The sequence below is a fragment of the Erythranthe guttata genome, chromosome 8, assembly GCF_056151865.1.
Source record: "Erythranthe guttata isolate IM_541 chromosome 8, IM_541, whole genome shotgun sequence".
In the NCBI taxonomy this organism is placed as follows: Eukaryota; Viridiplantae; Streptophyta; class Magnoliopsida; order Lamiales; family Phrymaceae; genus Erythranthe; species Erythranthe guttata.
In genome coordinates, this window is record NC_142540.1 from 17188788 (window position 1) to 17209421 (window position 20634).

At 38.9% G+C, this 20634-nt stretch overlaps 5 protein-coding genes and 1 non-coding gene across 8 annotated transcripts; all 6 read right to left on the reverse strand.

The window, feature by feature from the left end:
- Positions 1-1084: 1084 nt before the first annotated feature.
- Positions 1085-3523, reverse strand: LOC105954853 (uncharacterized). Its single transcript, XM_012978539.2, has 2 exons — positions 3201-3523; positions 1085-2915 (listed from the first exon to the last, which is right to left on the reverse strand). Exons 1-2 carry the CDS (start codon positions 3521-3523, stop codon positions 1085-1087), a joined length of 2154 nt encoding a protein of 717 aa, XP_012833993.2.
- A 942-nt stretch (positions 3524-4465) lies between these two features.
- On the reverse strand, positions 4466-8328 carry LOC105951466 (eukaryotic translation initiation factor 3 subunit D). 3 transcript variants are annotated; one of them, XR_016033202.1, is made up of 2 exons: positions 5711-7779; positions 4466-5408 (listed from the first exon to the last, which is right to left on the reverse strand). XR_016033202.1 is itself a non-coding variant. In XM_012974914.2 (2 exons), exon 1 carries the CDS (start codon positions 7687-7689, stop codon positions 5944-5946), a length of 1746 nt encoding a protein of 581 aa, XP_012830368.2. In that variant the 5' UTR covers positions 7690-8328; the 3' UTR covers positions 4466-4904; positions 5941-5943. The 3 variants fall into 3 exon arrangements, 1 of the variants encoding a protein (XP_012830368.2); XM_012974914.2 differs by having other exon boundaries at positions 4466-4904; positions 5941-8328; XR_016033201.1 differs by having other exon boundaries at positions 4618-4904; positions 5805-7779.
- A 429-nt stretch (positions 8329-8757) lies between these two features.
- On the reverse strand, positions 8758-12463 carry LOC105951467 (Protein kinase superfamily protein). Its single transcript, XM_012974916.2, has 4 exons — positions 12292-12463; positions 10851-11976; positions 9911-10366; positions 8758-9333 (listed from the first exon to the last, which is right to left on the reverse strand). The coding sequence occupies exons 2-4, from the start codon at positions 11574-11576 to the stop codon at positions 9049-9051; spliced, it is 1467 nt and encodes a 488-aa protein (XP_012830370.2). The 5' UTR covers positions 11577-11976; positions 12292-12463; the 3' UTR covers positions 8758-9048.
- Positions 12464-13963: 1500 nt separating this feature from the next.
- TRNAG-GCC (transfer RNA glycine (anticodon GCC)) lies at positions 13964-14034 on the reverse strand. Its single transcript has one exon. It is a non-coding gene; the product is annotated as a tRNA-Gly (tRNA).
- Positions 14035-14344: 310 nt separating this feature from the next.
- On the reverse strand, positions 14345-17677 carry LOC105951608 (chaperone protein ClpB1-like). Its single transcript, XM_088822074.1, has 6 exons — positions 17539-17677; positions 16419-17474; positions 16146-16340; positions 15669-16054; positions 14819-15439; positions 14345-14734 (listed from the first exon to the last, which is right to left on the reverse strand). Exons 2-4 carry the CDS (start codon positions 17226-17228, stop codon positions 15686-15688), a joined length of 1374 nt encoding a protein of 457 aa, XP_088678200.1. The 5' UTR covers positions 17229-17474; positions 17539-17677; the 3' UTR covers positions 14345-14734; positions 14819-15439; positions 15669-15685.
- Positions 17678-18335: 658 nt separating this feature from the next.
- Positions 18336-20560, reverse strand: LOC105951469 (L-type lectin-domain containing receptor kinase VII.1). The gene has a single exon (XM_012974919.2). It carries the CDS (start codon positions 20462-20464, stop codon positions 18443-18445), a length of 2022 nt encoding a protein of 673 aa, XP_012830373.2. The 5' UTR covers positions 20465-20560; the 3' UTR covers positions 18336-18442.
- Between the last annotated feature and the right edge of the window lie 74 nt (positions 20561-20634).

Sequence of the window (20634 nt, forward strand, 5' to 3'; positions counted from 1 at the left end):
TGACCATATTCAACAACTATCAACTCCCAAGTTGTCTCAATTCTTTTAAATGAGTCACAAAATGAATAAATGAGGAATGAGATGGTTTTCTATGGTCGTGTGGACCCCAAATGGTACTATAACAAGGGTACCATTAGTACAGTACAGAAGTACTATATTGTAGGAACTATGATACGTAGATATTGTACGATCCATGCGTGAGTTGTGAACGTGATATACAGAACAGTAGAAGAACAATATTTATCACTATATTGTACGAGTACATTTATTACGAACAACAACAATTGATTCATCGATAGAGTTAATTTATTTGTAAGTACCCAAAGTACTTACACATTGACATTACAATACGATTAACGAGCTACAATACACGACACTAACTTTTAACTCGTATTGTTACGGTGATTAGTTAAGAAACAATACATAGGTTTGACAAATCATGTAAACTGCAAATATTACTAGGTTTAACACTATCAAACTTTGAATTACTCCAGCTTCATCTCTGGAATTCTTCACTTTACTTTCGTGATGAACTTGGTTCGTCGATCCACTCGTAGCTTCACTTTCTTCATATCGAGAATAGTTGTGGGGGAAAGTTTGCCCAATTTCAAATGGCTCACACCAATGAGAATAGCCATGGTCTGGGCAACAATAAAATAGCCTCCCTGGATTCAAACTTGTCTCCGAAACCATGATTATTGTTTTTTTCCCACAATCACGACGCTTGCAGTTATCTTTTTTATATTTTAAGCTACTCTTTTGAGAGTTGCTACTGGAAGAAGCCATGAATGAGAAGCAGACGAACATAATTACGTGCTTTTTATAAGTTCTGACGACAAAAATAACGGCTATATTATTGTAACGGTCATAAAATTCAAATCGATTCACTTATTATTCTTCTGTGAACCATATTATGTTGTACGTTATACCATATCAACGTAATAACAATACTATTATAACCAAAACAGTGCGCTCTATTGTAACTAAAACAGTCATATCATGGTACATACAAATGGATAAATAGTACGAAGTACATGTCAACAAAGTACAAACAACATAAAAAGAAAGTAGAAACAGAGTAGTGCTACGGGACTGGTTGTTTGCACGTACGGCGATTATGTCCAGGTTTACCACACCGTGCACACTTCGTAGCACGGGTTTCGACTTGCGATGGAATTCTTTTCGTCTTTCTACGGCCTGGTTGAGCTTTCGATGCAGGTGGATTAATAAATACATCTTCCGGGCCATGATTTGTTTGTGCATTGTACAAATCAAATTCCTCATCAAAAGAAGGAATTGGATTAATTGTGTACTTGTATACTTCTTTGTACAAATCAACCCGGAAGCAAGGATCAACAAATTCATATACCGAATATCCTTTCGACTCAATACCTGCACATGCATGTTTGCACGGAAGTTTATCCAACTGCCAAGATTTGCAAGTACAGGTCCTAGTCTCTAAATCAACACCATACGACTTATCCTCTTCATACACCTCATAACGCGTACCACTGGATCTGGTATATTTTAATAAGCGAGAGGCCGTATAGTTGATTAATAATCTCTTTTCAACTCTTGGACACACTGTACCAGCCATGACTAAAGAATCTTCTCGTCGATTACCTATCATCTTCATTATTTTGATTCGTATCATATCAATCATGGATGGAACTGGCAAAGATCGTTCATCTTTAACCCAACCATTCCAACATTCAACTTGGTTACTGTTCATTATTCCCCATCTATCCCCAGAAAAGTATGCATTGGCCCAACGATTGGGATCAGAGTCTCGGATAAATGATTCCGCACGAGGCATTGATTGAACTATATGAGATATATGTTCCTCAAACTCTTGCCGAGTAGGAGCAATTGCAGCCTTATGTAGAACACTCACCCAATATGCTTTGTTGTGCAATGGATACGATCTTAGAACCTTTGTTCTAAAGTTATCCTCCAAATGTCGCAAACAATAAGCATGGTTGCTACCAGGAAATACCAGTGGAATGGCTTTAATAAGCCCCGAATGACGATCAGAGAAAATTGTGTAATTTTTCAATAAACCCCCATTGTGATAAACAAGAATCTCTTTCAGCTTATTACAAAACCACTCCCAATTCCTGTCATTCTCGGCATCAACAATTGCATAGGCCAATGTGTATAACTCATCATTTGGATCTTTGGACACAGCATAAAGTAAACAACCTTTGTACTTATTTTTAATATGAGTCCCATCCAAACATATCATTTGCCTACACCCACGGTGGAAACCCAAAATAGAATTTCCAAAACTAATAAAGATCCGAAGAAACTTTTGAGTTTGAGGGTCAATCTCATAATCGGCACAACTACCAGGGTTATTCTGTTTTAGTGCACAACAATAACGTCTCAGTTTATCATAACAGCTCGACTCATCCCCATGAATGTCATACATTGCTTTTTCCTTACCTCTCCACGCCGTATAGTACTTAAGCTCCACACCATACTTTCTTTGGACCTCATTCAAAATAGCAATTGGTTTGTAACCTGGCTCATCTCTCAATTTTTGTTTCATAAGTTGCGAAATCCACGTAGCATCGGCTTTGGGATGACCCCTTGTACGAAGAGTAGCATCACCACAACTGTGCTCAAGAATACATTTGCGAATGCCGAATAACTTGTCTGATTTATGAACTGATGCATAAACCCTCCATTTGCAATTTTCAACAATGCATACGGCTATGATCTTTTGTTGATCATTTTTCTTGTACTTAAAGGTTCGATTGTTAGCAATGCAGTAATTTTTTAACATAAACCTAAAATCATTAGCATCTTTGAAAATTCGATTCTCCCCGCGTATGCAATGTCTCCATGCATCAATTGAATCTCCAACCGGATTGTACTCAATTTGCAACGGACTGTTGGAACTAACAGACTCACTGGAAAATGCAAAAACAATGAAACAAATTGGATTATTACAGTGGACTACAAATAAATTGTAACAATTGAAATAAGTACTTTGAGTGGAATGCTTGCATACGAGAACTCAATTTATAAGATACTTGATATACAATCATTCAATACTATTAGTAGCCTTATATGATACTACGAGCTTAGTTATTCTACACTATCACTATAGTAACACGATACTATGTAGTATTATATTCTATGCTATGATCACATAAACAAATTGAAAATGCATACAAAACAGAATGGCTGCATACCCGTTGCTGGGGGTCCTCCTTCTACGCCCATCAAGTTCATCAGTGCGGCTCACCATAATGTCGACCACACTCATGTGCATTACCAAATGCAATGTAACCATATTCACCACGTCTTCGTCAGAAGTCAGTGGGACGAACATTCTTTCACGGGGAGCCAAGTATTGGAGCACCAATTTGTCGGGATGTATATCGTTCCACTTCATTAAGATAGATTCATAGATCTCCTTTAAAGTCGAATCATTCTTAATGGAAAATGATGTGCAGAGAATCACTGTACCGACAACTTCCAATAATACCAGCGGCGATGGGGTTTGATTCACCATTTGCTGCCATTGTGGGAAATTACAGTTTTTTTTCGCGGTCGGAAAACAAAAAGTTGTAACAGAGAATATGAGGAAACGAAGAGGAGAGCGAAACAGAAGAGAAAAAATGGAAGAAAAAGGAGAGATGAGAGAGAGTGTAGAAGAAAGAGGAGAGAGGAGAGAGAGTGTAGAAGAAATAGAAGAAAGAGGAGAGAGGAGAGAGGAGAGAGAGTGTATAAAGTGGAAAAAAGTGGGGTCAGGGACTGAACTGCATGTTTATGTTTGCTGTAGGGACTGACCCGCTAATGAAACATTACTGGGGACTGACCCGTATGTTAGTTTTTGAGTTGGGGATTTATCTGTACTTGTCCCTTATTTTTTAAGTTTAATAACTCAAAGCCTAAAAGAAGGCGCAGAGATGGGATGAAAGAAGTAATTACAATTAATTACAAATTATTAGAAGTCTAATCAAACACCAAATTGTCAAGAGATGAATTCGCACACGATACTCTACATCGACATCGTTCGTTAATAAAACTATACGTATCAATATTTACAATAGGGAAAACTACAATTTTCATTCCTCAAATTTGCATCGATTTCACATCAGATGTTTCAAAAATTCAACATTTTAGTATCCAATCCGTAAACTGCTTTCAATAACAGAGTAACAATAAATTAACGTAAATAACCAAATCTGTTAAAAAAAATTGAAAGATGAGGGACCAAATGTGAAATTGGTTCAAACTTGAGAGGTGAAAACTGTAATTTCCTTGAGAGATAAAACCAAGCTTTGTTTGAGTCAATGAGGCTTCTCTTGCCCATTATTTCGGACCTGAAAGTGCGACTTTAAAAATGAAGGGACCACATTATTAATATATATATTTTGTAAAGAGTACTTTTCTAATATTGCTGCTTTTGTACAGTTGAACAGCCCTGAAAATGATATTCAACAAAGAATCGTTTCTGGAAAAGGTATAATCAATAATTAGATTGCCTTATAATCTAATTCAGATGTACATTATACATACATATTGGCACTTGTTTAGGCTTTATCACACAAATCAAATCATCATACAGGAAAAAAAAAACAAAAAGAAAAATATAAAACGACATGAACACGAAAATGTCCGGTCAATAAAATAAAAATAAAAACGAAAGGATGAAGATAATTTTGGGGCAATTAAGTCAATGCATACCCTAAGCTGATTCGATATTCTACTCAACAAAATATCTTATTAATTTAATTTATAAAAAAAATAAAAAAATCGAGTGCAGCGATCTCTAACCTGCAGTCTATCGTCCTCTTTCGCATAAATTATTTTTGGAAAAATGAAGGGTGAAAATACAGCAAGGTTTTTGCCTTGGTTGACTCGTTTATAGTGCCCATACAACTTGTAGCCTGGAAAAGAAGATAACCGATTGCTTAATCTTAGGAACACAGAGCGAAATCGTAAAAAAAAAAAAAAAAAAAAAAAAACACCAGCACTGAGATTTATGAAGACTAAGAAAAACCGAGATGTCCGAAAGTAATACAAGAAAGTGTTTTCGTTATGACAACTGCTTCAACTGTTAATTTGCCAATGTTAACATAGAGAATAAATAAATTAAACCAGGAATAGGGCAGAAAGAACTGTGTATTTCATATCAAATAAAAACTTGGATGCAGAAGTATGTGTCTAAATTGAGGACTGTATAATCCAGTATTATAACCAATAATTTATAAATTTAAAGTAGATTAAACCGGAAGTAAAACCGTAGGATTTTAGGATTTAACTAACCCATGGCTTCTCAAATCGTATTAAACCACAATCAAGGTAAAAAAAAAAAGCAATATATAATCGGGACCGAAATTGCTAATATTGAGAATTATAAAGATTCTACATATAAAGAATAGGACCAGCAGCTACATGATACAATATATTATTTAATATATCGTTTAATTATTAGTTAGTTAGTATTTTATTATTAATTAATTATATTAGTATATTTATGATATATATATGACCGTGAGTTAGGGTTAGGATATATATTAAGTATTTAATTAGTATAGGTAATTATCTTTCCTAGTTAGATTAGGATTCTAGGGTTTTCTTATATTTAAATAGTCATCTTGTGCTAGGGTTTTATAAGGCAAAGAGAAATAATAAAGAAGAGTTTTCTTACGTTTAGTAAAGAAATCTTATGATACTCAAGAGATCGTATCACTACACTATCGAACACCGGACAACATGCGGCATGCTATTTAATCTATGTAGCAACATATTTATTAAATTAAAAAAGTTGGATTAGATTTACGTACTATCAGTTTAACCAAATACGAAGCCATATGAAAGGACTGAATCGCCCCTCACCGGCAAACACATGTCAGCTCAGCACAGATAAATTGCTAACCACGAAAACGAACAATCAAAAGAGGACCAAGAAAGAAACCATACTCATTACGCAGTAGCAGCTTCATTGCTTATTTCCTTATCTTCCACGTCATTCGTGGCTGCATTTGCATCTGCGCCATTTTCATCCTCGCCGAGGGGCTGGACCTGTTCGTCTTCGGGCAATGGCTCCTCCACATAATCATTATCAAAAGCATCTTGCGGTACGTCGTAAATCCTCACTTGCGGCTTCGACGGATCTTTAACAAGCACGTATTTACCCTCCTTCAACTTCATACACAAGTCCACAATGCTCTTCACAATACCCCACATGTTCGAAGTATTCAGATTAATCTGAGTGGCAAAATCCTTCGGTTTGTAACCCACAACTGCCAATATCACGTGGTTGAAATGATCCCTCGGGTGAACCCTAGAAACGTACCCTAATTTCATCGTATCGGCGCCCGCTAATAAAGCTTGGCAAGTCCATTTTGCCAACTTATTCGCGTTGTTCTTTAATTCAGTGGCTAAAACTGCACCCCTCTGAGTTTCGAGCTTCTGCCGCCAGTCAACTCCGGAATACTTCGGGTCAAACTCGTTTAGCGCGTTTTGTGTCAAAAACGACCTCTGATTGTTCATATCTATCACACTCTGAACTTCGCACCGAGACACTAAATACATTTCGTTATCCAATTTCCACCTTCTGTATCTATATGCAACCGAAGCCACTTCCTCACCTTCACTAGCAAACGGATTCGGTTCCTCGAATTCGACCTTATTCCCATCTCTGACCAAAACCTGCTGCGAAAAGTTCTGATTGATATACGCAGCTTCGACGCTCAAAGAATGGATAGAGTTGATATCGTCCTTCACATCAGGCAACGGCTCTTGAGAAGTTTCGTGCACGGCGAGTAAATCCAACTGCGACCCGTCTCTCTTATCGAGGAAGAGCTTATTTCCGACACGCTGAACAACGATATCCCATGAGTAAACGGATCTCGGGGCGCACATTAGCGTGGACAAAATTGCGTCGGTGGCAAACACTGTCGCTTTATCCTCGTTCGCCAAACGCCTGATCACTGGATCGTCTGTTGTTGTCACCTTGAAGAAGTTTCGGCTCTTGAAACGCTCCAATGGCCGGCAATTCTTCGGGGTGATTCGATCGTACGACCTGTCGTAGAATTCGAGCCCGCCACAGATCAACATGTCTTCGGGCTCCGGAACTGAGAACGATAGCTTCGAGAAGGTGGAGAAAGGGATCTGATCCAGCATATTCCATTCGGGCTGGATGTCGACGGAGGACTTGAATACGGAGGACTCGCGGCGCTGCGGCATCTGAGAGCGGTTGTTGTACATTCTGTCGCGGCGGGCGCGCTCCTTCTCGGCCTCGCGCTTCTTCGCCTCCACCTCCTCGTCGCGCCGCTGGGGGAGCTGGGAGCGGGCGTTGTGCTGGTTGAACCGCCACCTGTGGTTGAATTTGGGGCGGTTAGGGTTGTGGTGGTGCGATTTGGCGGAGGTGTCGACGAGGCGGAAGGAGGAGTCCTCGTCCGCGGCGAGGGTGGCGAAGGAATCGTCGCCGGAGAAATCGAATGCGGAGTCGGACTGGTGGAATCCGCCCTGCCTGGATCCGGGTCGGGCTTGATTGGACATGTTCCTGGTCCAATCGGCGATCCGGCCGATTTTATCGGAGCGAGAGAAGGGGGCGAAGGGGACGTTGGACGGCTGGTTGGGGAGGGTGAGACCGGAGGCGGCGGAATCCGGTGGGCCCCACCCGTCGGGGTTGAACGGCACTGCGCCTACTTCGAAGCCTACCATATTTGCTCTTGGTACCTTCGTTCTGAGCAGAGACTGTAGCAAAGAGATGAGAGAGAGAGAGAGAGAGAGCAAAACCCTAGAAAGAGGGAGTGACGTAATCTTCTTTAAATTTCTTTGGGCTTTTAAATATAAAATTATTTGGGCCTTAATTAAAATCTCTACATGCTTAATATTCTGCTAATACTTGGCCCAATTGAATTATTTGGAATTCAGCCGATAAATCGAATCTCTCTTCAGGCGGGCCCAACTATTCAGAAGCCCGACACTTAAGTCCACTCGAATCCGGTCAAACATTAAGAAATGATCTAGATTCTTGATGTTGACCATTGATTTTCAACTGATTGATCCAAATTGCTCACTCGAGGTATTTTACGTCCGGCTCACTCTAAAACCCTAATTTTTTCTTCTTCTCATCGATCGTACCTCCACATTGAATGCATCTTGGTGTTTTTTGGCGACACAACCGTTTGACTGTGACAATAGTCGTTTCTTTCTTGCTCTCAGCTTTAGAGTCAACTCTCATTTTCCATCTATATAGCAAGCCTTTATGTGTGTGTGTGTGTGTGTGTGTGTGTGTGTGAGAGAGGGAGAGAGAGAGAGAGAGAGAGAGAGAGAGAGAGAGAGAGAGAGAGAACAATACACATTTGAATCTCTGCTTGATTTCAAAGATCTCAGTTTTTCGGTGAGCCAGTGAGATTCACTTATGAGTGAGGGAATCACGAGAGCGTTGACCAGTAATCTGAGTGATTCCGGTCAAGATCTTCTTCACCACTGAACGAACGAACATAAAAAGCCCTTGAAAGAAAGCATGTTCAACGGAGATGCAATGAATAGCAATATAACAACCACATACCGAAAAACATGGCTGAATCATAAAAGAATGTAACAAATAAAAAGACACATCAAAGAACGAACGAACAAACGAACTTCCAAGATTCGATCAAGAAACATGCTTTTGTTAGGCATGTCATGTACCTGCAGTAAATCATAAAAATCGTTGTGCTAAACAATTGCAATAGTACACATACTCCATTAACTGCATAAAAATATAGCAACTCCGATTATAAATTAAACAAAAACGTGATATATTATCGAACAATGTAGCATGTTTACAATATGTGGGAAATAAAGCAAAAACACAAAGAAAAAAAAACGAACATATGCAACCATATCCAAAACACAATGATTGCATGTGGTGTACACCGGCATTTGCCTAGAATCTAACAATTCACATTTTGATACAGCCAAACGGAAAAAAAAAAAAAAAAAAAAAAAAAAAAAAAAAAAAAGAACGACGAAAGATTATTACAACCTTTTATACTTACAACGAAATCTAGCAAAAAAACTAAAAGAAAAAAATCAGGAAAATTTCGGTTTAGGCATGGATGAAGAAGTGTGATGACTAGGACCGAGTTTGTGAATCCAATGAAGCAGTCCCTTCTTATGGTCGTTGCATGTCGAATTCTGCACCAGATTCAATGTCAATGTCAACGTTCCATCACGTGCAAACGAAGACTCGAATTCTTCTAGAACCTTCACTATCTGCCAAAACTCGGGCCTCTTTTCTGGTTGTGTTGACCAGCATTGCTCGATTAACGCTTTCATCGCAAGGGGGCACCCCACAGGCACAGTTGGCCTCGCTTGCTGAAAAAATGAAAAAATAAAAAATAAATAAATTAAATATTACATAAATTGAGACCGACGAAAGAAAAGATGATTCAACAAGCAAAAAAATGGATCAAGATTTTGTGCATTAATCTTTTCATCTAATCATACTAACAAGGTACAGTGTTTCAAACACTAGAAAAAATGCTATAATCATGGTTATTTATTTGTGTTCTTCACGCGTTTGGTTCCAATTAGCAAAGATTAGAGACATTTTTACATTGCGGGCGGCCCGAAAAGGTCCAATTATCTAACTAATCATGGTTTATCTTACCAACCAAACGAGCCCTCATAAGATCATTTAATCCCATCTCGACTAATCTCATCTCAGGAACCAAACGAGGCATTAAAAATGCAATCTTTCACCACAAGCAATAAGATAACAACAAGCCAATCATCCAATATCTAACTAATCAGGGTTCATCTCACGAAACCAAACGAGCCCTCATAAGATTATCTAATCCCATCTCAACTAATCTCATCTTAGCAACCAAACGAGCCCTTAAAAAATGCAATCTTTCATCACAAGCTATAAAAGAAGAACCAAATATCGTACCTCATTCAACACCTTATAAGCAGCTTGTATGGGAGTCAAATCATCATACGGAATCGTACCCGCGACAAATTCCCATAAAATAAGTCCGAATCCATACACATCAACTTTCTTACCATAGTCCCCCCTTCTAATCATCTCCGGTGCCATCCAACGGTAAGTACCCGGATCATCGGCAAGAAAATCACGATACGCCTCGTCACAAGCAATACCGAAATCCGCAATTTTTAAATGAAAATCGTCGGTTATGAGAATATTCTCTGGCTTCAGATCCCTATGAATCACGCCTTGAGAGTGGATGTACTCCATTCCTCGAGCAATATCCAAAGCCATCGATAAAGTTTTCTCCATCGGAAGAAGCTTGTGCTCGAGTTTGTGCAAGTAGGATCTCAAAGAACCCTCTGGTAGATACTCCGTTACGATGCAGAACACTGGCTGTTTCCGACACGACGCTACAAACTAAAATTTTGAATGTATAATTTTATGTTTTTTGTAAGGAACGAGATCAAGAACTTATATGAAAGAAAAAAATATCGTTTCGATTTTATTGATACCGTTCCGACTTGAAATGTGGTTTCGACCCCTTTTCCGGTCTGAATTTGGCAAAACTCAAAAACCCAAATTTGTATTCGTTTGAGTTGGCTTTCTTTTCCAGATTGAATCGGCTAGATTGGATGTTGGGTAAGAAAGTAATACATGAATACATTGGCCAATGTTCAATCGTTCATGCATATCTCCCGCACCCGATATCCGATCTAGCTGATTCAAGTTGGATTACAAAGCCAACTCAACGGACTATAAATTCGTTGTTTTGAGTTTCGCCAAATTCAAACTCAAAAAGGGTCAAAATCGCATTTATATCCGAAACAGTACTAGTAAAATTAAAAAAAATCACATTTAGCACCTCCCAAAAAATATATACATACATATATATACAAAGTACCTTCACGACATTCGGATGATGTAGACGGGACAAGAGTATAACCTCTCTGGTAAAGTGCTTCTCCAAACGAGTGGACAAGGCTCCATTTTCGTCATCATCTGGCAGTCGGATAATCTTGACTGCAACTGGTTCATCCATGTACATCCCATGGTACAGCTGGCTGTGGGCCCCATGAGCGAATCTCATACCTAAAAACAGCTTCGAAAGATCGATCATATGTTCGTCTGCAGTTTCGACAGAAGTTACTCTCCCACCACCATGATCGAAGTACTTTGTCCACGCAGATGATTCTTTATGACTCTTATTGGATTTATCGGGAATTTTCAATGAACTGAAGTGCCTAAGTGGACTTTTATTGGATTTACTTGGAGATTTCGAAGTATGAGCCTTGGTTAAAACGGGTACTTTTTTCTCATTTCGACGCGGGTTTGGAGTGGAGAATCTCTTCTGGTTGAAACGGGCTTCTTTAAAAGTGTCGGAAAGTTTTGTCACCGGTGAAGGGGAAACAGCTCTGTGCTTGTTTGTCGAAGGGTTCCGCTGAATTTGGACAATATTCGGAACCGTACTAGGATTCGCGGAAGTTGATTCTTGTCTGGATTTGACATGAGAAACTGTATTCGGAGTCATAGTGAACTGAATCGAGGCTAATCTTGAAGGGTCGATACGGTGGCAAATGGTGTGAGAGAATTTCGTTCGCCTAATCCAAGAAGTAGCCTCTTCATCCATCTTTTCTTCTTTCCCCGAAAAAATAAAAATAAAAACGAATATCACAAGTTTGTTTCAACTTTCAACTATGCCCCTCCCTTCAGAATCAAGAATTCGGTACAGTTGACTAACTACAGTTCATCCCGGAAGGATTTCCAATCCCACGAAACTATGAAAAGAGACGAATCAAATCCCATTTTCAAGAAGACTCTTAAATCAAATGGGATTGTAAAAAAAAATTAAAAATCAAGAAACCCTTTTCAGAGAGGAGAACAGAAACATAGAAACCCTAAATCAAGAAACCCTTTTCAAAACAATCTTGAAATAACACCTAACAAACACTATTCAAATATCATCTCATATCAACCAACAGAAGAAAACCCTTTCAGCTTCAAAGTCAAACACCGCCTTCCTTCAAAGCCTGAAATTCCCGTGAGAAACAGAATGAAAATCACACACGTTAACACATCAAAAATTAATAATTAAAATTAAAATTAAAAATAAAAATAAAAATGCCCAATTGAATAATAATTAATAAATAATAATATTGCAAAGGGAAGAACAAAAGTGCACTCAATCTGGCTTGAAATTAAAGAAAACGCCCATCATTATATTATAGCCACCAAACAAATGCTAATAATTGCTTCAGCATTAAAAAAAATTTAAATTAAATTAAAAAAAACACCCAATAAATTAATCAAGAGATAAACGCAGAGAAAATAGGATCTTGACTTACCGAAAGGGTATATCCCTCATGATATCCTATGCAAGAAAATTCGTAAAGGAAGAATAGAGAGAAAGAAAAAAAAAAAAAAGATTCCCTATGCAAGAACCATGTAGAATAATGACTGTTACAAATCCAATATATGAACACAAAATGAATCAAGACTCTTCCTTTTCTTTTTTGTTTTTTCTTTTTTTTGTATGTATATGTGTATATATTTTTTAGGGTAAATTGCACTTACACCCTTGAGGTATTCTAAAATAACTTTAAGATCCCTATAGTATCGGTAATTACAATTACAACCCTAAAATATTGTCAGAAACCCTAACGAAGTAATGCATTTGATACTTTATTCCGCTACGGTTCTAACAGACTATTAGTTTTGGACAGTGATGACGATAATATAGAGCTAGGTAGTGACATGGTTCTGTTAATATTTCTTAAATGTTTATTATTTTATATAAGATTATAAATTTTTATCTATGTAGCATTAACGGCCCCGCAAGAAACAAATACAGTTCATATCGATCTGCAAGACATGAAATTTTGGCTCCGGCAATTGTTTTAGGGGTATTTCTGTAATTACCAATACTACATGGGCCTTAAAGTTATTTTAGGATACCTAAGGGTGTAGGTGCAATTTACCCTATTTTTTTATACGGAAGAGAAAAATGAGTGATTCCATATTGGTGGACCCGGTTAAGGTGGAGCGTGATGGGTATGGTGTGAGGTGGGGTCCACTCTCCCGAAAGTCAATAGTGGATAGAGAGAGAAAATCAAGAGAGAGAAACAAAGGGAGAAAAGAATACTAAAGTCGCTGTCTCAGAAAAAAAGGAATTGTACGGGTGGGTTACTTGCAATCCTCGCATTATTCTTTTGTTTGCATTTTGCACCGCTGGAATATGTTATATTTGCACTTTGCACCCTTGTTCTTTATTTAGATGATTTTTTGATCCATGTGATAGTCATTGGGTTTGGGCTTTGGTTAATTTTATCTAGTTGTTAAACAAATTGGGTATTTTGGGTTGAAGGGGAAATGGGCTGGACCAATTATTTCTTTATTCCGTTTTACGAATTGTTTTGGATTGAAATTGGAATTGGAATATATACGAGAATTCAAATTTAATTTTAGAAAATATTTTTTCCTAATATTCTTTTGTCGAAAGTTGCATTTATAATATTAATAGTATTATGTATTTTGTATTATAGGTTGAATAAAATAGAATATATAAATTTTGTATCCTTTTTTTAGTCACATGAATATCATTTTTTTTTAGAATATATTGGATATTTTTTAACTGCCAATAAAATAAAATAAAAATCCAACCGACAAGAGTAACGGAAAAGTCAACAATTTTAATTTCGATCCAATATAATTTATTGACCTTTTCAGGCTTCCCAATGACTTGTAATTCCTAAGATCAATTCGAGTTTGATATAAATACATCCCATCTCCTGATTGGGACTAATTCATTGAAAACAAAATTCAAACATACTTTTCTAAATTTCTGACATTTCATGAAAAAGTTTGATATAAATACATCCCAACTCCTGATTGGGACTAATTCATTAAAAACAAAATTCAAACATACTTTTCTAAATTTCTGACATTTCATGAAAAAAAAAATTAAAAAAGCATTTAATTTCCATAAAACAAACATTACAAAATGTGATTAAAAATAAATGCACCAGCCGGGAATCGAACCCGGGTCTGTACCGTGGCAGGGTACTATTCTACCACTAGACCACTGGTGCTAATTGTTCGTCTTAAAGTCGTTTGTTTATATTAATCGCATCGTGCCAATTCACAATATCTAACTTTCTCGACCAATTGCATCGTGCCAGCTGTCCTATCGTGGTCGTGCATTCTGACTACGGATGTAAATCGGACGGATAAGATCGAAATTAACCTTTTTCGTAAAAAAAATCAATTTTTTTATGTGAAAAACTAGTTCCAATTCCGTTCCCAAAAAACGGAAATCGAAACTTCTGAAATTGGAAGCAAAAAAACTTGTTCCAAAACCGAAAAATTACAGACCCGAATTCGCAAATTTCCAAATTGTGGTCACCTAAAATACGAAATACATAATAATATGGGTATTTAAGTGTACATTCGGAAGAAGAAAAAAATCGGAATTTTCGGAACTTAAATCGGATCGGAATCTCATATATATTCCAATTCCGATCGAAATAATTTCGGAATTCAGATTGAAAATTATTGTTCCAAGATTGATAAAAACTAGCATCACTTGGATAAACTGAAGCTGAATCAACTCATCCTTCAAAGTTCAAACATAGCACGGAGAAAATGAGATAGAGACGACTCAGTAAACGGTGCTTTGCCTCCGCCACCACGTTTTCGCAGAAAAGGAATTCCTCCGTGTTCAGATAGAGGATCGAAGAACATTATCCCTTCAACTCGGTAAAGCAACTCAGTCCTAAATCTTTTTGCATTCTGCCAAAACATATTTATATTAAAAACGATAACAGTGGGATAATTCGAAAGATGGCACGATATCTGATTAACCAAAAAAAATACCTGATCCTGATTCGTGGAAATATTAGACATAATATCTCGTCCATGATTAAACATAGCCGAACCGGCAATTCTACGTTTGTTGTCCGAATCCGATGCAAGGATAAGAATAATTCTCCAGAATTCAATACCGAACCCCTCATTGTCATCCACAGTACCCTTATCGAGAATCTCGAGCAGGCTCTTGTAAAGCACGTCGTCAGCAAATTCAACTCCATCGAGCATAAGTACTGAACACGGCCTCCGCCTCACTCGATCAACGAGAAATTCCTTCACTCGTTCACCTCTGCAGTTGCTGTCTAATTTGACGTAAACGAAAAACGATTCCCCCAAAAAATCGTTAAGAGAATTAATCAGCCCTGCTTTAGCGACGTCGTTCAGACCTACGAAGAAGTAATGTTTCGGGGGCAAATTTGACCATTCCGCTGAATCATAATCGCTCGATGAATCCAACATCATTCTAGTTGGTTCCAGTGAATCGGCATCGCTCGTCTTCACTAGAGCATCCAATATAGTTCTAGTTGCTTTACCGATACCGGTGTCGTCTTTTTCCAATTCTGTGCAATGCTTCTTCAACGTCGTCTTCTCGTCGTCTGTAGGAAGATTACCGTCGCATGAAGCAACCTATGTGTTTGGTCATATACAGTTAAACCTTTATAAATTAATACAGCCGGGACTAGGGAAATTCTATTAATTTAGTGAATTATTAAATTATCGAGTTTAATAATTTAACATGTTTTCACCGAGTCGGGACCGAGAGAAACTAATATTTAATCAAGGTTATTAATTTATCGAGGTTCTAACGAAAAAAAGAGTAACGGAACGGAATATAAGCAATAAAATAAATATATACCTCTTTAGATACATATCTTAGTAGCATGTACGAGTCACCATACTGTAAATAATCGACACGTCGTTGCAGGCATCTAATAATAGCTTCTTCAGCTCAGATGAACTTTGGCCCGATTGAAACAAATCTAAGCATTCACTCCGTAAGTCGAATATCCTACACATTTGTTCCACCTTTTTTTTCGACTCCGCCATGAACTTATCAAATATTCCATCGTTTAGCTTGAAATACAAATCACCCACATTCTGTACTTGTGTCTGAAATCTAAACGAGAGTTCATCTGTCCCGACAAGTGTGTCGACGCATACATTGTTGAAACCTTCCGCAGTCGACAACCGTGGAATAACGTGCTCGAGCAATGCTTTCCGAATCGCCTTTCCACCTTCGACCTACCGATACAAATAATAATAATAAAATATATAATGAATAATTAATATTCGACAACATCACAACATCGATTGCGCACGGAGAACTACTTACGCGTTGTGTCGGTGCCTTGAGAAATAAGGCATCTATTGCTTCATTAGAGGCATGCACAACGATTCTCTCTCCATAAACGTCTCTTACGATTTCCCTAATCAGCAGCCTCGTAACAGCCCGCCGATTGCGGAACCTCTCCACCACAAGAATTTTATCGAACGAACCCAACAGATCAGCACTCAAGATTCTTCTCGCCTACAAATTCCGTTAAAAAAATTTAATTAAAGAAACCAATCACCGATTTTGTGAAGCAACGAAAAATAAAACACGTACCTCGACGACAACTCTTTCAGTACCACTGTCTTGTGGAGCCTTACGAAGTTGTAGGGAATTTGGTTCGTACCGTTTCAAAAGATCGATAAGATAAGAGCTCGTGCAACCCGATTCAAGTTGATCGGATCCCACACTCGAAGTCATGAAAACGATAGACTTCGACAAGTCAACGGTTTCCCTCCCTTCGATATCACTTGCTTTGCCGTAACTCAAAACCTCAACGAGAGCCCTTACGACAACGGAGGAAGCCTTTTCGATTTTGTCGAGAAGAATAATCGAATAAGGACGCTTCGTCACAACCTCGGTCAGTTTATTCAAAAAATCCCGACGTATACTCTTTGACTCTGATTCGACCGTAGTCTCTGTATACTCTGCCATATCTATCTCTACGAGCCGGCTTTCGTCACAATACCAATTACGTGCAACGGCCTCTGCGATCTCCGTTTTACCAACTCCAGACGGGCCCAAAAGAAGAAACGAACCCCTCGGGCACGTACTAGTCCTCTCGGAGGCCAGCGTTTCGAAAATTTCATTAACCACGGGCATCTGATCCACCACCCTATGATTCGTCGTATGAATCGCCTTTTTCTTGTAACGATACTTAAAAGACGGAACAATCTGAGTGAGCGGGACGTCAGTCAGCCTGCTCAGCACCTCAGCAACGTGACGATCCTTGACAGTCGAGAGAAACCGGAAACGAGAAACTAATCGGTCCTGTACTTCGTCAAGAAACAGAACAGCTTCCACCATATGACGGTCGAGATTCGGCTTGAACGATGTAACCGTGTTGTCGGTTTTTTGGTCGAGCATTGGTTCGAGTTCGAAGTCCCATCTGTCTAAGAACTCGTCCAAGTAGAACGATGCGGAATCACGCTCGCGCAACAACCTACTCACCCAAAATTTGCTATCCGGGTGGTTGTTCCTGTATAATTCAACGAGTTCGACAACCGCACGGCGCAGCTCGTACGCCTTCTCGTTGAACTCGAGCTCGTGGCCGCAGTTTTTCGCTGACCAGCTTGCATGCCTCGTCCAAGATTTCGACACCCCTTTTTGGGGCTGTGCAGTAGTATCAAAATCAATGATTTGGAGAGAGAGAGAGAGAGAGAGAGAGAAACCTAACCGGAGATTAACTTGGATTTGAAAGTTCTAACGCCGTGAACAGCGAGATCAAAAGCGCGGGGAGAAATTCGAACGCTGTGTTTCCTCTCCAGCTTAGGTTTCGCTTCTGCTAACACCCTCGCCACCTTATCCTCCATTGATTACTTGCCGTGCGTGCTTGTTCGGTGAAAACCCCCCTTTATTTTTATTATTTTTTTTCTCAAAGATTTTAAACCTTGTTACACATTATTATTTATATCCTTATTTCCATAGTTATTAAAATCTGACGAGCATGCAAATCTTTAAATTTCAACAAAATCGATCAAATCTTACCAATTAAGTAAATTTTGATTTATTATATTATTTATGATAAATTTCAATTAAAAATATTAGATTTTAACTAAAAATATATTGTTAATGTGATTATTACCTAGCATTTTATTATCCCATGAAAATACTATTAAAATCAGAATATAGTTCTTAAAAAAAAAAAATTCAGAAAATAGTTACTTTTGCTTCTATTCATCGTCTATTGTTTGTACTATAAAGTAGTAAAATAAATTGAAATGAGTTTAATTCAATTTTTTTCTAAATAAATATTTTTTTGTTTTAATTAGTTCTCAGAAAGACATTTGTATATTTACTCGAATTTCTCACACATCACCCATTTTAATAACAGAAGTGAGCTTGTATTATGTCACTCATTTGTTTATATTTAATTCAATTAATTCTTTATATTTTTCAAGATACAATTTTTATGTTTCTTTAAAAAAATTATATATAATTATTATCTATATTATTTTTTTAAAAAATCGAATATTTATTACAAAAGAACTAAATAAAACAAACAAATCAACATATACAACTCCTTAACACAAAAAAAAAAAAAAAAAAAAAAAAAAAAAAAAAAAAAAAAAGTAAAAGTTTCACCTCCCCTCCACAAGAATACCACTGCAAGAGATTGCCATTGAAGAAGACAACCCCTCTGCAATCTCATCAAATGTTGGATTTGTAAAACCTAAACCTCTGCTAAAACCCTGATCATGATCTCCCACAAACAAACTTTCTTGTTGAGCTTCTTCATTTCCCCCTTCAAATATTTCCACCACTCGTCTCATACTCGGCCTCACCTTCGGATCGAAATGCGCACACAACAACCCTAATCGAAGCACTCTTTCGACTCCTTCTTCATCGACCGTCTCCCCCCCATCCCTCTTCAACCGCCGATCAACCGCCGTTACCAGCTCCCCCCTTCTAGAAGCGTCCAGAACCCACTCCACCAACCCCTCCTCCCCCGCCTCCACCGGCCTCCTCCCACAAACCACCTCCAATATCAAAACCCCGTAACCGAAAACATCGGTTTTCGTGGAGGCACGTCCATCCCTCACAATCTCCGGCGCCAGATACCCGACCGTCCCCACCAACCGCGTCGTGCCAGATGTTCTATCGTGGTCGTGCATTCTGGCCAATCCGAAATCGCCCAATTTCGCGTTCATTTCTTTATCAAGGAGCACATTGCTTGCCTTGATGTCTCGATGCAAAACTTTCGCCTCCCAGCCCTCGTGCAAGTACAATAGCGCCGATGCCACTTGCTTTAGAATTCTTATTCTATCTTTAAAACTCAATATCATATTTTCATCACATTCGAAAACCCTCTTGTCGAGGCTTCCGTTTTCCATGTAATCGTACACTAAAATAAGGTGGCCCTTGTCTTTCTTGCACCACCCTCGAAAACCCACCAAGTGTCGGTGCTTTAGTCTTCCTAGGCTCGATATTTCGGACAAAAACGCCCTTGTCCCTTCTCCATTTTCACGAGAAATGACCTTGACCGCAATTTGCGATCCACCGCGCAAAACCCCTCCGTAGACTTTGCCGTTTCCACCAACTCCGATTACATTTTGATCGGCGAAATTCTTGGTTCCCGATTCGATCTCTTGTAAAGAAATTCGATGCGGCCAATACTCCAATTCCCAATCTTCCATTTCATCCTTCTCCTTTCTTGTTCTCCTATTCCTTACGACGGAAAAGAAAGCAACAACAGAGCATGCTAGGGCGAAAACCGAAATCCCAACTATCAGAGATGTAATAAAACCTTTGGTTCGATGGATCGGAGTTTTCGGAAGCTCAAAAGAGGGCAGACCATCCGTGATCAATCCCTCGCTCAGAGAAAAATTTGTGTTACTAAAACTCCAAGATAGGATCTTGTGGCTTTGAATCATGTCTCCTGTTGAAGCAGTGAATCCGACAAACATCTCGTCTTCGAAAACATCGGATAAATTCAGAGGAACGTTGAGCAAAGGCTGTTTAGGCCTTTTCATACCGACAGGGGACATGGTAACGTTGAGAATGCTATCAGCATAATCAATCCAAACTTGGTAAATTCTGCCATTGTTGAGCTCCAATTTCTCGAACGAAGAAGCCCCGCCGTCATCGGGCCAGTATCCAGCTTCGTGGGCGGCTACAGAGGTGAGAGAGTTGACATCGATTCCGACATGGTTGTCGTCAATGTCGTTGAATTCCTGGTTCCTGAAACAGTCGAATTCGACGCCCAACACGTGATTATTAGGGCTTCCGTCGTTGGTGAAGTTAAAAAGCCCTAAATTCTGCGCCGAGCTGGAACCCTCGATTCCGTCGTGGGGGGAGAACACGAAGACGACGCCGTGCCCCGCGAGGCGGTTCCGGTAGGGGGCCATGGCGAAGATGAAGGACGTTGAGAAGGGGAGTACGACGGTTGTGTTGGGTTGCTTCGTCGGGATTTTCGAAGTGTAGAATGCGCGGCCGATTGAGAAAGTGGCGTCGTTTGTGAGTGTGAGGATTTGGGATTCGATTGTGGCGTTGCCGGAGAGGGACACGCCGGAGGAGTCGAAGGTGTTGAAGATGAAATCGACGGCGGAGGTGAGCTGCACAGCGAGGATGAACAACGGAACTAGGGTTTGATGCTTCTTCATTGTTGCTCATGTGCTCAGCTGATGGACAGAGGTGATAGCAATGGAGAAAATGTCTAGAGAGAGAAACTGAGAAAGAGGAGAGAGAAGTCCCCTGGTTGTATATAAATAATTTATTCAAAAAACAAACCATATATAATAGGGAAATTTGCACTTCACCCCCTTAAAACATA

Coding starts and splice junctions, on each gene's coding strand:
- LOC105951469 (XM_012974919.2), bottom strand. CDS start 20,464: ATGAAGAAGCATCAAACCCTAGTTCCGTTGTTCATCCTCGCTGTGCAG.
- LOC105951466 (XM_012974914.2), bottom strand. CDS start 7,689: ATGGTAGGCTTCGAAGTAGGCGCAGTGCCGTTCAACCCCGACGGGTGG.
- LOC105954853 (XM_012978539.2), bottom strand. CDS start 3,523: ATGGTGAATCAAACCCCATCGCCGCTGGTATTATTGGAAGTTGTCGGT. Junction 2,916..3,200: donor AGGAGGACCCCCAGCAACGG/GTATGCAGCCAT, acceptor TGCATTTTCCAG/TGAGTCTGTTAGTTCCAACA.
- LOC105951608 (XM_088822074.1), bottom strand. CDS start 17,228: ATGCTCGACCAAAAAACCGACAACACGGTTACATCGTTCAAGCCGAAT. Junction 16,341..16,418: donor CTGAAAGAGTTGTCGTCGAG/GTACGTGTTTTA, acceptor CGGAATTTGTAG/GCGAGAAGAATCTTGAGTGC. Junction 16,055..16,145: donor TCAAGGCACCGACACAACGC/GTAAGTAGTTCT, acceptor TTGTATCGGTAG/GTCGAAGGTGGAAAGGCGAT.
- LOC105951467 (XM_012974916.2), bottom strand. CDS start 11,576: ATGGATGAAGAGGCTACTTCTTGGATTAGGCGAACGAAATTCTCTCAC. Junction 10,367..10,850: donor ATCATCCGAATGTCGTGAAG/GTACTTTGTATA, acceptor TCAAAATTTTAG/TTTGTAGCGTCGTGTCGGAA. Junction 9,334..9,910: donor CTTATAAGGTGTTGAATGAG/GTACGATATTTG, acceptor TCATTTTTTCAG/CAAGCGAGGCCAACTGTGCC.